The following is a 15,113-nucleotide window of genomic DNA, read 5'->3' as shown; positions in this document are numbered from 1 at the left end:
TATTTGCAAAAACAGCATTTTTCAGACGTTCACAAATACAAATGTAACCAATTACAACTGACTGAAATATAAATTGCAAAAGCAACTGTTATTAATATGGTAATTCTGATCACATTTTAAACTTTTTCTTCAAAGTCAACAGCCTAACTTTCACTTAGTTAAAAATCACACAATCCCAGGTTATAGTCCAACAGGTTTAATTGGAAGCACACTAGCTTTTGGAGCGACGCTCCTTCATCAGGTGGTTGATGAAGGAACGGCGCTCCGAAAGCTAGTATGCTTCCGATTAAACCTGTTGGACTATAACCTGGTGTTGTGTGATTTTTAACTTTGTACACCCCAGTCCAACACTGGAATCTCCAAATCATAACTTTCACTTAGCTAGTATGACTAAAAAGCTTAGCAAACATTACCGAAGTCAACAGGTTGAGTAATTAAGCACTGAACCAGTAATTTAGAAATGATATAAACAAGTTGGCTCTACATTATTCCTAGGCTGTACATCGAAAGAAAAGCTCTATGTATATATTGAAGAATTTGCTTAAGTCTGGCACTCCCCATTTCCATCCCCAGAGACTGAACCTTTTTTCTAATCACTGGGAATTGTCAGCGCCTATTAACAAAGCATTGTGACTACGTACATGAGTGTCTGTGACTGTACATGGATGGGTGAGTGAACATGACAGTGAACAAGACAAGAAGTGAGACAGCAAGCAAAGAGTCAATGTGTTGAGTGAGAGTGAAAGTGAATACATACATGTTAGGAAAGCATGTGTTGGGTGAGGATGAGTGAGCAAAATTGTTTGTGAGTGTGATCAAACTTTTCTCCTGCTCAAAGTATAAATTGAGCAAATCTCATGATGTAATAGCCAGAAATAACTTAGAAATGTATTTTCTTTCTGCTTCTGATCCTGCCTGATCAACGTATTCCCATCGTTCTCTACAGTACTTATAATTTTTAAACATGCGTGTTTCTTTTTACCCCTAGCTTTATTAGATAAATGGTTTTTTAAGTTAACATTTCAGTTTACAATAGTCTGAGATATATCAGACATATTTTTCAAAAATATTCATAGGGTGTGTCACTTGTCCAGATATAATTGCCCTGGAATATCAAATATCAAATCTTTGATATTCTTAGATTATGGGATGTTGATAGCGTGCTGGCATTTACACTAGATGCTGATAGAGAACTTAAAACATTCATCTACAGTCTTAATAATCCACATGGAATTTATACTTTAAAATGCATTCATCTAGAGTACCATTTTGATTTGAGTGCACGTATGCACCTAAATTAAAATATTAAAGCATGTTTTTCTGGTACCTCATCCAAAACAAAGCTACATAAAATATTTCAAGAGAGATGTGTAAGAAATCAAATATGTCACAAACCTATTTCATGATCTTAATTGTTTAAGCTTAGTCCCTAAAGAGAGGGTACTTTCTTATCATCAGAAGTCACAACAGAATGGTATAAACAAATCCTTGAACTAAAACTAAGATAGTTAATTTACAATGAGCATTACAGTACACAGATTTTTTAGATTAGATTAGACTTACAGTGTGGAAACAGGCCCTTCGGCCCAACAAGTCCACACCGACCCGCCGAAGCGCAACCCACCCATACCCCTACATTTACCCCTTACCTAACACTACGGGCAATTTAGCTTGGCCAATTCACCTGACCCGCACATCTTTGTGACTGTGGGAGGAAACCGGAGCACCCGGAGGAAACCCACGCAGACACGGGGAGAACGTGCAAACTCCACACAGTCAGTCGCCTGAGTCGATGTTCTATAGGTTCCTTGTTGTTATAACAGGAGAGGATGCAAGAACATTTAAGGAAAAATGACAATAGTATAACGGGAACCCATTTATGTTCATGGATGACAATAAAGATGGAAGCAACCTACAGTCCTGTCTGGAAAAAAACCCTAAAATACAAGGATTCTGCAGATGATACCCACAGTTAACATGGATATAATGAATAAATTCTGAACAGAGTGTAGAAAGAGAATTGCCTATGTTACATTTTTGAAATTGCAACAAGAATAATTATTTCAGATGGACAATTAGTTTGATTTTATGAATATTAGCTCATGCTAATCCTACACATGCCAATTTCAAGATATATTTTATTGAACTGCAGAAATTTTTCTAATCATAGGGTCTTTCATGGAACTATTTCTAAAAGTGCAAAAGAATTTTTTTCCAACAATGATGACTTGGTTTTCATTCTTGCATATTGGAAGATAATTGTGTTTAGTTGCAATATTATTAGAGATGTGACATTAATGTTTATGTGCTTGTGATTTTTTTTTCCTGAAGCTCAATTTATTCCTGTAAGTGATGATAGTTCATTATTTTGAGTTTTGACAGTTTCTTTTCTATTAAAAAACAATTAACTTGAATCATCACATAACTTATTTACATGGCTGCCATTAGGTGCAAAGCTACACAGTAACTTAAAAGCATTCCCCAAACATGCAGATGGGATTCAGTGACTTGTAGTTATACTGTTAAGTATGACTTCCAGTTGAGAGGCAAACCTGGTTCCTCACTTGCCCATTCCACAGCAACAAGCTACTGGTTAAACTATGGGAGTTATATTATTAGTAGCCATACTGATTTTAAAAAATGACTGATGGGAATAACAGACAACCACTTGATGATCCTTGTGTGGTTTGATACTTAAAGTACAAACATACAATTTCAATTTTAAAAGTCCTGCAAATATTGCCAAGCCCATAGCGTCATTTATTGCTATTAATACTTAGGGAAAAAAATAAAGAACATTGTTCAAAATTATACCACTACTTAATTATTTTACCTGTATTTAGACTAATCCAGTATAAGCATAGCTAATATTGCTGTAATGACAGTTTCATAAAGCATAATGATTTTTAAACTGTTATGATGCCTTTCAGAGCCAAGGTTTTTCAGGTAATATTTTAATACACTTAGGAATACATCAGTTGTTTCTGGAATTTAAGAAGTTAAAACTCCTGGGACTAAAAGGAAAATAAAATTTGAGCTTATTTATTGCATGTTAACAACATCATCTATTTCCTCTTCCTCTTCTTTCCAGTCCAATTTCACTGTTTACTGCCAAAGTCTGGGACTCTGAGCATTTCAATCTAATCAGAAAATAAAACACTCTGGGAGAAAAAACTCCACAAATAAAAACTAAACATAACAAGAATAGTCAGGTATTGCCAAAGGAACAATGATAGTAGTCAATCTTGAATTATTTTACAGGTTTATTAGTCATATAGCATTGAAAAGAAATTATTTAAACTGAATAGCTGAAGTGACAGCTTGGAGTTCACAGTTAAATTTTAAACAGATAAATTCAAAATTCAAGATGGGGCAGTGATTAGCACTGTTGCCTCACAGCACCAGAAACCTGGGTTTAATTGCACCCTCGGGCAACTGTCTGTGTGAAATTTGCACATTCTTCCTGTGTCTGCATGGGTTTCCTCCAGGTGCTCTGGTTTCCTCCCACAGTCCCAAGGTGTGAGGGTTAGGTGGATTGGCTATGCTTAAAAATTGTCCATAGTGCCATAATCAGGTTACAGGGATGGGGTGGGTCTGGGTGGGATCCTCTTCGGAGAGTCAGTTTGGACTCGATGGGTCAAATGGCCTTCTTCTACATGTAGGGATCCTATGATTCATCCTTGTCAATATAACTTTTGCACTTGGATGTTGTGGTTATGTCAGGTGATAGTTCTAATTATTGAGAGTTGCAGTTAATATAGCTGAAATAAAACTTACTTCAATAAAACTGTTAAATCTGAAACTTACACAAACAGACTTGAAAATATCTCAAAACAAACACATCTGTTCTGGAACAATTAAAAATTTAGGGATGCAGTGCCACTGATTACTGAGAATTGCCCCAATTTAACCCCCGACCCAATATCATTCTTTTTAATAGTAACTCTGATTCCCTCCCTTCACCTATTTCTCATCAACATGTATCTCTAGGTTTCATTAATTATACTCACTACTTAAATCCACCTAGTGACTTTCCATGCAGGACTTTATTTAATGCTCTCTGCAAGTTTCAACATACACAATTGAACTTCTGAACAATAATTCAAAACGCTCTTTCCTAACAGTAAGTTGGAGGAAAAGGCACAGTTCTAAAACCGTGCTGACTCCTATTTCTGAGACTTTTTTCCAATAATGGTTACATTACTATTTCACTTCATTGATATGAGTAATGGGCCTGTACATTTGGTTTAATAGCTTGTTTGGTGCCAAGTTAGTCTGTCTATAATCCAATATGTCTTCCTTACATTTAGCAACATCTCCATGATGAAATTAAGGAATAGGAGCAGGCATTGGTCATATGGCCCTTAAACCTGCTCTGTGCAGTCACATAACTGTCATCACATTATATATATTTTTGTAATACTGTTTAGGATCTGTGTGTATACATTGTCAGGCTGAGGAATTCATTAAAGAACAGCACAGCAGCTAATATCCCTGGAGCTGATATGCATGGTTTGGCATCTTGCATTGATTCTGGGAAAAGCGCAGAAAATGAATCACTGGAGGAAAGTTAATTAACATTCCGTCTTGAAGTGGAGTGGAAGTGAAATGATTCCCAAGGAACTTTTGGGATGGCTTCAAACCATATAAAACATGTGCCTGTATCATAAGGGCAAAAAGTTACAAATGCATCCATGAGAAGACCCAAGTACAAACAGGACAGTGACCGTGACTAATTATATTCAGTGACCAGCATATGTGCAGTGGTTAAAGCCATTAACATATCGTGGAAAAGTCGAGAAAGGACAGGACAGCTGAGGAAGCTTCTGTCCTTTGACTGAGACATTAAACATCCCATTCCTGTATTTGAAACAAAATGGGGAACTCTCTAAAACTCTCTATCATTTCTCGCCCAATCCAAAACAGATTTATTTGATGTTTTCACTCCTTGGCTGTTTGTCAGATTTTCTTAGGAGTAATTAAATGGATATTTCAAAGAGTGGAAAACCTGGCAAAATGGACTCCGAGGACTCCTTCTGTGCTTTATGACTCTTTTAAGGACATGCTGCTCTGCTTGGCCTAGGCAATAGATTCAATTAAATGACTATATATTGAAGCAATTTGAGATACTTTACATGACAGACATACAAAGATTTTATTTCCAATAGACAGGAGCTCTATTTTATTTGAAACACCACAAATTCTACTTTTATGATATTTCAGCATGAGAAAACACACTTCTTTGTGAACCTTCATTCTTTTAAATTTTGGATTCTCCCTGCTGAGTTGCTATGTCCCAAACACTTCCAGGTTACCAGGAATTTTAATGTCTGGCATTTTCGCTTTCTGCTAAAGGCTGGAAAGATGATGGAACAGATGCTATAAACTGACCTGTTGACTCTGTTCATTTTATAGAAACAAGCTCTCACCCAGTCTTCTGTTTCCGACCACAGTTTCTTTTAGCATGAGTCTTGCATTTTGCCCGAGCATGAATGATAATTATTGCATGAACAATACTTTAAGTTGAAATGAAAGGTGTATGATTTATCGGGATATTAAAATCATTATATTAATAGAGTTTGGATTTCAAACTAGAGCCATGTGGTGTTGTTTACTTTTGTGAAGGGTCTTAAAACAACAAAACTAAATTAGATAGCCTTTCTACTCTATATCCAAGAGCAGGATATATAGTAGCACCCCCTGAAGTGTTAATTGAATAAATGCTGATATTGTTGGTGAAAAAGACTCCAAGAAGGCTTGTATCCCCTCACCAAGTCATCCTTCATTTGACTAATACTTGACACAGGTCCAGTTTCCTCAGAGCCAGCTCCGAGAGTGAACAGAACCCCTGACACTCTTGTTTATACCTGTCAGCCAGAGCTCCCTGATTGGACCAGGTTAACAATCCCAAAAGAGAACTCATGTTCTATGAGGTCCATCTGACTGACCTTGTTCCAATCACTACAATCGGTAAAATAAACATAAAAGACCATCGTCTTGTTTTCAATTCAGAGTAGTCAATGATTGATTTTAGTTTCAAAAATGTACAGACGGAAACCTTCGAGGGCAGTTCACAGGATATCTGACTGTAGTCAGAAGACAGTATAATCAGGGAAAGCACAGACATCACACTAAAAAGGCATAGTTGGTAAAACTTCCAAACCAGGATTGTTTGATGAGAAATCAGTATTAAAAATTGAGTAAGTTAAACTTTCAGTTTTGATAGTATTCATGTAAGAAGACTTCATAGTTCACATTACAGAAACTGAAGAGATTCAGTTAAGTAGAATTGCAAAAACTTCAACAAATTTGGGACTCTATAAAAGACAGTGGTTGCAAACTGGCAAAACTTTGTTTTGAGCTATGCTTTAAGAACTTTCTAACTGTTTTCCCTTGTTGAAGAACTACTACAGCCTAATTGGACTATATTTCACCAACTGACCATCATGTGAACTAAAATTTTGAAAGAAATTATCTTTCATGTCAGACTTCACTCTGGATCTGACTTGCCCAAATAGATATATTTGATAAATTAGATGTATTTGATATAAAGAACCATTCCATTTCATAAAACGCAGCACTTACCAATCACAACACTGCTTCCAGAACCCAATACTTTTTTAGTTCCAAGAATAGTAGCAAATACCGTTTGACCATTAGACCCAGAGACTGCAAACAGTGGGACTAAGTCTTTTGATTCCAAATAGCCTCTTGGGGGATCTGTAACACATTAAATTGTCGAATAAAGCAGCTAACTGAAAGGAATATTTAAAATATTTAAAGATTGAGGGAGAATCGGCATGACATGTCTGAACTGTCCTACCCATCACAGGAATTTGAAAACTGCATCTGTACATTTTATATTAATATCTCAAGCTCATTAAGATGCTGCAGCAAGGCTGTAGTATCTACTCAACACACTTCTTCAAAATCAACTGACATAATAACTGTGGGCAGATGGAAGAGCTTTCAACAGAAGCAATACTTTAGAGAATATGTGGAATCACTACAAAATAAAGGACTAAGAGCATTGTATGGTACAGTTTGAATGCTAGTGTTAACATCGAATATAATAAACGTGAAAGATGGTGGGGGAGGCAATGTGAGAACACAGTGGTAGTGGGAAAATAGACAGGAGAATAGAGGGAGGTAGGGAAAGATGAGAGTAGTGCATGTAGTGTGGGGAGGGAAATGACAAAGAAAACAGAGTAGGAGGAATGGGGTGAAGATGGGGGTGGTGGGAACAGTGAGTGATGGGGAAATGGGCCAGAGGATGTTTGAATGTTTATATTTTGATACGGACCAATCATGGGCGCGTTAGGGAGAAATTAAAGAGAAACCATCAGAAATCTACAGGAATGAGCTGTCAATAGAAAATAAATTCTGAAAACAGAGAGATAATGTGGGAGAAAGCAATGACAACTTGTATTTTTCTTTAATTCACTCATGGGGTGTGGGCATCACTGGCCTTGCCAACATTTATTGCCCGTCCTTGAGAAGAAAGTGGTGAGCTGCCTTCTTGAACTGTTCCTGCCTGTGTGCTGTAAGTGGACCCATGGTGCTATTAGGAAGGACATTCCAAGGTTTTGACCCAGTGACACTGAAGGAGCAGTGATATATTTCCAAGTCAGAGTGATACATGGATTGGAGGGGAATCTTGCAGAGGATGATGTTCCCATGTATCTAATGCCTTTGAGAGGTCAGTGGTCATTGATTTGTATGATTGGGAACTGCCTTCCACGAGCAATGAATTTAATCATTGGAAAGCTGAACGGATCGGTAATTAATTACAGTTACAACATTTAAAAAGCATTTGACCAGGTATATGAATAGGAAAGATTTAGAGGGATATCGTCCAAACGCAATCAAATGGGACTAGATTAGTTTGGGAAATTTGGTCAGCATGGACAAGTTGGACCAAAGTTTCTACTTCCATGCTGTATGACTCTATAATTAGTAAAACATTATGTGTTTTTCCTTACCTTGTAATAGCAGATTTGTCATTGCCTTCACGTGGCCAAGGGCATTTGACGCATGACAAGAATATATTCCTTGATTTGTTAATGTGACATTTATTATTGAGAGAGATCCATTGTGGAGAGGCTGAACATTCTCATCAAGTTTCCCTTGGTCTCTTCTCCAGCTCACTGTAGGCTCAGGGACTCCTACAAAATTAGAAATTCATGAAGAATGAAATGAAAATAACATCTTTAATTTTTATGAGGATTAAAATATGAAGACATTTTACTGCATGGAAAAATTATGTTAAATGATCAAATACAAAGTTAATAAAATTAATTAGTTCTGCCCTCTGAATTTATAGACTTGTGTTTCCTAAATGGCAAATGAATGACTTGGAATAATTCTTTTCTCTGAACTTGTTTATTGATAACCACTTACTCCATGTTTACTTTTGGTACTAACATTGTGTGTTATTTTCTGCACTTGATGAATTTATTACAAAGAAACTAAAATAAAGAATATACTGGCTGATCATCTGTTTCTACATCTTGAGATTAGCTTATTTTCCTAGAACCTGTCTGACCATATTTTTCTCTGTTCTTTCAAGTTTAAATCATCAATATTATCACAAAGTTGGAAATGTGAACATATACAACTAGAAATTATAATATATAATTATATATGTGATTACCATAGAAGGTGATTTATAGAACTTTACTCATTCACAGTTTGAATTGTTGATATTTCAATACACAATTATTAGTATAAAATATAATAATACAAAAATATAGAATACAAATGTTTATCATATTTTAAAGATTGAGATAAGTTGGCATTGCCTGTGAAGACACATTTCCCACTTCCTAATTATACATTGCTTACCTTCACATGTGTAAAATTAACATTGTAAAGAAAAAAATGACAAATTTTAAGAGCTGAAAAGGTTATGGCTTAGGTTTGATATTTATTACGCACTTGTATAAATAGAAAAAAAAGCTTTAACTATTTTAAAAAGCATGAAAAACATTGATTGATTCTTTACTTGGCAAATTGGTAAACAGACACACTATACCCTGAATGGAAACAGGGATAACATGTGCATGTAAGATTCACCCAGACCAAAGAGAAAGATGGAATTCAGAAACGTTTAGCTTTATGTTTTTAAAATATTTGTTTTCCTTGGAAGAGTGTTGATAAGACAAATCTTGGAAGTTATTTGTAAAATATTCAACATTGTTTCAGCCAGTTAGATTTGACTGACTTTATTATCAGGCATATTTCCAAAAACTGATACACAAGAAGATGAGCTGTGCCTGCTCTACATCCCTGAGATACCAGTAGATGGAGGAAGCAGATGACACAAATTCACAGCTGCAGCTCTGAACATCTGGACAATAACAACACCTGGTTACAATGTACAATAAATTGGAGCTTAATTCATAAAGCTATGTTTCCAGAGAGACAATTTCCTGCTACCATGAAATTAGGAAGGAGGAGGAAGAATACAGTTCATGGGCCACCTTGTATGAGTTGATGCAGAACTAGACAGGGAACTGCAAGCTGATACTATAAATATGGTGTCATGGACTCAATGTAGACGATTCACATAGTGTGGAAATATTGAATGCAAGAGTCAAAAAGATCACTCAATATTCTCGTAAATCTCTCGTTCCTTTAAGTTTAGTATCTATAATTTTTTAGGTATCGGAATTAACTTTAACCCTAAAAAGTAGATAAATGCAATTAAAGCAAACTTAGAGTTCATTAACCTTCAAGGATTGAGTCATTTCGTATCATGTGGCTCATAACTAGCAAGGTAAGATCACTAAACTATAAGTCAGTTCACTAGGCTGGAGATCTAAGAGTTTGATGTCTGCAATGCTCACGTAGAAGTGCAGTTCAGAGAGATGATTTTTTTTCAAAAGTGGAGATACATTAAGTTAAAGATGTTGAAGAATTCTGAAAGGTTGTAAAATTCAAGTGCTTAGTTCATCAGATCAGAGAAAAACTATAAATGATAGATAATTACTGTAAAAGTTAGTTTGAGCATTCAACTGCAGGCTATGTCTCCATTGAGATGGGTGGAGCCTGGAAGGTTGTGGGGGTAGATGAGTGGGGGGTAGATAGCAGGAGGGGTCATTTCTGCATTCAATTTATCTGCATCTTGTTACTAAGGCTTCACTTTCAATTTGAGCATCATATTTGAATTGCTGCTCACTGAGGGACATTAGCTAAAATAAGTGAAAGTTACAGACCTGTGTTGCAGGCAACAGTCAAATATCAACTTCATTGCTGACCAAGAGAAATATGGGTGAAATTTAATCTCAGTTCGAATAAGATTATGAAGAACAGAAATTGGAAAACTGCACAGTTTGAAGTGAGAGGGAGAATTTAGAGTTGCTTCACAATTTCTTGCCGCAATGTGACCAACAGATTAGCTTGAATGCTTTGGAAAAGTATGATGTGGAGGTGCCGGAGTTGGTCTGAGGTGGGCAAAGTCAGAAGTCACACAACAGCAGGCTATAGTCCAACAGGTTTATTTGAAATCACAAACTTTCGGAGTGTAGCTCCTTCATCAGGTGAAGTGAGGGTGAAGCATACATAACACAGAATTTATGGGCATTTTTGTCTCCAGCACCACGTTATTTTTAATTTATTGTAATTATCTGTCTGCCTCATTTAATAAGATTAATGTATAGGTCAGCCCTTTGGTTGTTATTCAGCTATTGACACTTTACTCACTCCATCTAGCATCCTTGCTCACCTGCAGAGAAATATTATTCAATATTCCATTCACACCATTTGTATAATCTTTTGATCTCCCTGCCCTTAAATTCTGTGTGCTTCCCTCTCACTTCACCTGACAAAGGGGCCATGCTCCATAGCTTGTGATTCCAAGTAAACCTGTCGGAGTACAACCTGGTGTTGTGTGATATCTGACCTTGGAAAAGTACTCAGAGCAAATCACAAAGGGAATAAAAACAAAATACTGCAGATGCTGGAAATCTGACACAAGTACAGAAAATAGTGCAGAAATTCAGTGGGTGTGGCAGCATCTGTGCAGAGTGAAACAGTTTCAAATCCATTAGGAGTCTTCTTCAAAACTGAGTAGTCTGTTAGGATATTGTCACAATCGCATTCAAGGGTGCTAATTTTTTTTTAAAATCCAAATGCCTGGCTTTAACCAGTAGAAGCGTACTGCAAGACTTCCCTTTCTGAATGGTTCAATTGTGAAGGAGAGTCAAACTGGACTGAAAATATTCCCTCTGCTCCTCTCTCCACAGATGCTGCCAGACCTGCTAAGTTTCTCCAGTATTCTCTGTGTTTGTTTCAAATGATGAAGGGTTTCACAGTCAAGGAAAAGTCAATAAATGTTTGACCTCTGAAAATACTTGAAGTTGAAGGAAGTTTTTCAGAGAACTGCGGCATACCTATGGGTGGTCCCCATGGAAGTAAATATCTGAGATTGCTGTGTCTTCCAAGAGAATTTTTGCAGAAGCAGAAAATAAACGTGACTGCATAACATATGCCAAGTTAACAGTGGCTGTTTTGTTCAAATCTTTTATATTCTACAAAATTTGTGTTTGGTTAAAAAAGGAAGTCAAATCTTGTGGAATAGTTCTGTTGATTTAAACAAGGCATTTGGATTTTTTAAAAAAATTGTTAACCATCCCGAATAGAAAAATGACTGTATTCTGCCAGACTGTCAATGAAAGATTTCAGCCAATTCCTTTCACAAGGGATCCACTTGGAACAAGTTACATATTAGATGCCTTCCATCAGTTTGAAGTAATTACAATAGAAAACAACAATGTAATTTCAAGGTTGGGGCAATTGCCTTTGTTTTGGATTTCCTTAGCAAACAGCTAGCATGCACAAGAGGCTGAGTGATCTCATCCTTTTTGCAAATACCTATAGTTCCATAGGCAACACAGTTTAATGAAATTGTATTTCAGCACTTGATTTGAACATCTTTTTGGCTTTTCACTATTTATTCCAAGACCTTTCTTCATAATGTACTCTGTCTAAATTTTTTTCAAGACATGCTTGAAAGTGATTCATGCTAAGAACACCCTCTATGTAAAGTATATTATAGTAATTCATTCAGCGATTGTAACAGAAAGAGCCCTATAGATCACAGCTCTGCGGACAAGCATAGATGGAATGCTCAATCATTGTCACTGTTCCTCATGTAACCCTTTCAGTCACCAGCCAGTCAATTAATGAACCATATGGTTATGGGTGTCATTCTGTATCATGGACAGCAGATACTTAAAAATGGAACATCATAATATATATAAAACAAAGTACAGTTTCCAGGAAACTCGGTGATAAAAAGAATATATTTCTGGTAGCGGAACATCAATAAATGAAAGATTAAATGACAAAACACCATCTTTGAAAAGAAAATCTGATGCTAAAGTTCTTTACCATGGAATAATCCACAAATGAATAGCAGATGAATACGGACAAAATATATTAATTCCAACTGTATACCTATTTCCATTTATAGATGGCTCCAGCAGAGGGCAGAGAAGTATTTGTAGAAATGAGAAAGGTTTTCGTGTGTAAATATTTGACATCAGTGAGAAACTATATTATACATATTAAATACTTAACCTTAAAGATACAGAAGGAATTATGTAAGATAATTCATAGATGCAAAGAATAATAAAAAAGGTCTTCATGTTGAATTGCACCAATTTTGTTCAGCTATGTTTCCCCGTCCAAATGCTGCATCTTTTTTCCTCTGTCACACTTTCTCACTATTGTTCATTTCCGTGGAAACTTACACATCAAACAGTACAAGATCTCCATTTTAATTAGCTCCATTGCTTCCTCAACTTCTTCCTGCATTTACAAAATGCTTGACTACTTCTCTCTATGGAGGAGAAAGTGAGGTCTGCAAATGCTGGAGATCAGAGCTGAAAATGTGTTGCTGGAAAAGCGCAGCAGGTCAGGCAACATCCAAGAACAGGAGGGCTTATGCCCAAAACGTCGAATCTCCTGTTCCTTGGATGCTGCCTGACCTGCTGCACTTTTCCAGCAACATATTTTCAGCTACTTCTCTCTATGCCATCCTTTAGTCTTTCTGCACATTTAACCTTAATAGTGTCACCCTTTTTCTCTTCACTTCCATTTTCTACATTTCACTTGATTTTTCTTCAGAACACCATGTCATGATGTCTAACAATGCAACCTCTTGTTTCACTGCGACCACGGGATGACCCCCTCCACATCAGGTTTCCATGCAGGTCATGTCTGGGCCTTCTCTGTGGTACCTTCCAAACAGAGGGTGCCACTTGATCTTCAGAATCTCCACTCCACACAATTAGAGGCAGAAAGCTCACTGCACAAAAACTCCAATCGGGAGGCTGCAGGAGTGTTCCATCTGCTGACGACCCCCATCTGCTTGACTGATTCTCACCCTCTGAAAAAGGGCTCATGCCCAAAACGTCGATCCTCCTGCTCCTTGGATGCTGCCTGACCTGCTGCGCTTTTCCAGCAACATATTTTCAGCTCTGATCTCCAGCATCTGCAGTCGTCACCTTCTCCTAGCTGATTCTCACCCTCTGCCTGCTCGAGCTGCTCTCCCCCAAAATGGACCACCCAACACATCCCTTGGCATGCTCAACTGACGCATCCTCCAACCAACGCACTCGAAATACCCCTCAGCCCAGTCTCAATTTAAAGGGCAAGCCTAACCAGCCTATCTTGCCTGAGGATTCTTGTACTAAGCACCTTCTTATCCTGAACATGACAGAAACAGAGTGTACTGCACATCTTAACCTGCAAAATAAGTGTAACTCTCACCTGCCTACATGTCTGCCATCAATGGAAGCGGTTTCAGGGAAGGACTCCCTCAGTAGGTGAGAGTGAGAATGAGTCACTTTTCGTGAGTCCATTGGGACTACTGGGACAGTCACTCTCAGTGAGTCTTGGGGGGGGGGGGAGTCACTGCCCTCTCAGAGTTTGCTGATGGAGCAGGGAAGAGTAATGTCGACACTCTCAGTGGTTCTAGAGGGAGTGTGGGGGGCGGCAGTCATTTTTATTTGGTTAGGGGCACGATCACTCTCAGTGGCTGTGGAGCAAAACTTCTTCCCATTAATGGGTGGCACAGTGGTTAGCACTGCTGCCTCACAGTGCCAGGGACCCAGGTCCGATTCCAACCTCGGAGGACTGTCTGTGTGGATTTCCTCTGGGTGCTCTGGTTTCCTTCCACAGTCCAAAAATGTGCAGGCCAGGTGAATTGGGCATGCTAAATTGCCCAGAGTGTTAGGTACATTAATCAGATGGAAATGGGTCTTGGTGGGTTACTCTTCAGAACTTGTTGGACTAATCTAATCTATTTGATTAGTCGTTGCTTTGCTTCCTGCCATATCACAGCCCTGAGAATCTCCTCCATATGCTATTTTTCATATTAACATGCAAACAAACTTTTGAGCCATCTCTGACAACTAATAAACATCATAATATAGGCTGCTATTTTACCGTTGGTAATAATGAACAAAGTGCCATTCATTTTTTGTGCTGAACGAGAAACTCATAGGTGAGTTAGTGATACTAGAATTGGGTTGGAATGTGTTCCCAGGAACAATCTGAAAGCACCAAAACCATAATGTTTGATTTCTTCCAACAATATTACAGCTCAAACGTCAGCTAACACGAAGGGTCTGAATTCAGTAGCAGTTTCAAGAGTAACTGTGCTTTGAAAATAACCTCAGTAATAATCATCACTAGAGTACAGCAAAACAGTGCAAGAAACCTGATCTTGTGATGGTAATGAAAGATCTATTAGTTTGTGGCTTTGTATTATTGCTCTTTAAAAAGGATTAGAGGATACGAACAAAATTTGAAACAATTCAAGTTCAAGAATCAATAAAAGAAATAAAATCACGCCTTTTGAATAGTTAGGCAAAACAATTCCCATTGCCAAGATCCTTATTCATTCTCATTCCATATAGAATTACACACAGATGCCAACCAATAACCATCTCCAAGAACAATAACTTGTGTTTACGCAGCACTTTTAGTGCAATAAAACATTCCAAGCTGCTTCACAGGGGTATTATAAAACTAAATATGACACCAAGCTGCATAAGGAAATATTCCGACAGATGACAAAAAAAAACTGGCTATAGGGCGAGATG

General features: G+C 37.4%; 1 protein-coding gene across 1 annotated transcript in view; it reads right to left on the bottom strand.

Moving 5' to 3' along the window:
* Positions 1 to 15,113, bottom strand: part of LOC132825016 (ADAMTS-like protein 1) — a 280,127-nt gene that overhangs the window by 31,934 nt on the left and 233,080 nt on the right. The window contains exons 22-23 of the mRNA XM_060840015.1: positions 7,983 to 8,165; positions 6,586 to 6,720 (exon numbers count right to left, since the gene is read on the bottom strand). Coding sequence (XP_060695998.1) covers positions 6,586 to 6,720; positions 7,983 to 8,165 — 318 coding nt within the window. The remainder of the gene's footprint in view (positions 1 to 6,585; positions 6,721 to 7,982; positions 8,166 to 15,113) is intronic.

The sequence above is a fragment of the Hemiscyllium ocellatum genome, chromosome 2 (assembly GCF_020745735.1).
Source record: "Hemiscyllium ocellatum isolate sHemOce1 chromosome 2, sHemOce1.pat.X.cur, whole genome shotgun sequence".
NCBI lineage: Eukaryota > Metazoa > Chordata > Chondrichthyes > Orectolobiformes > Hemiscylliidae > Hemiscyllium > Hemiscyllium ocellatum.
Note: the sequence above shows the minus strand (reverse complement) of the source record. Positions and strands in the feature narration are given on the sequence as shown.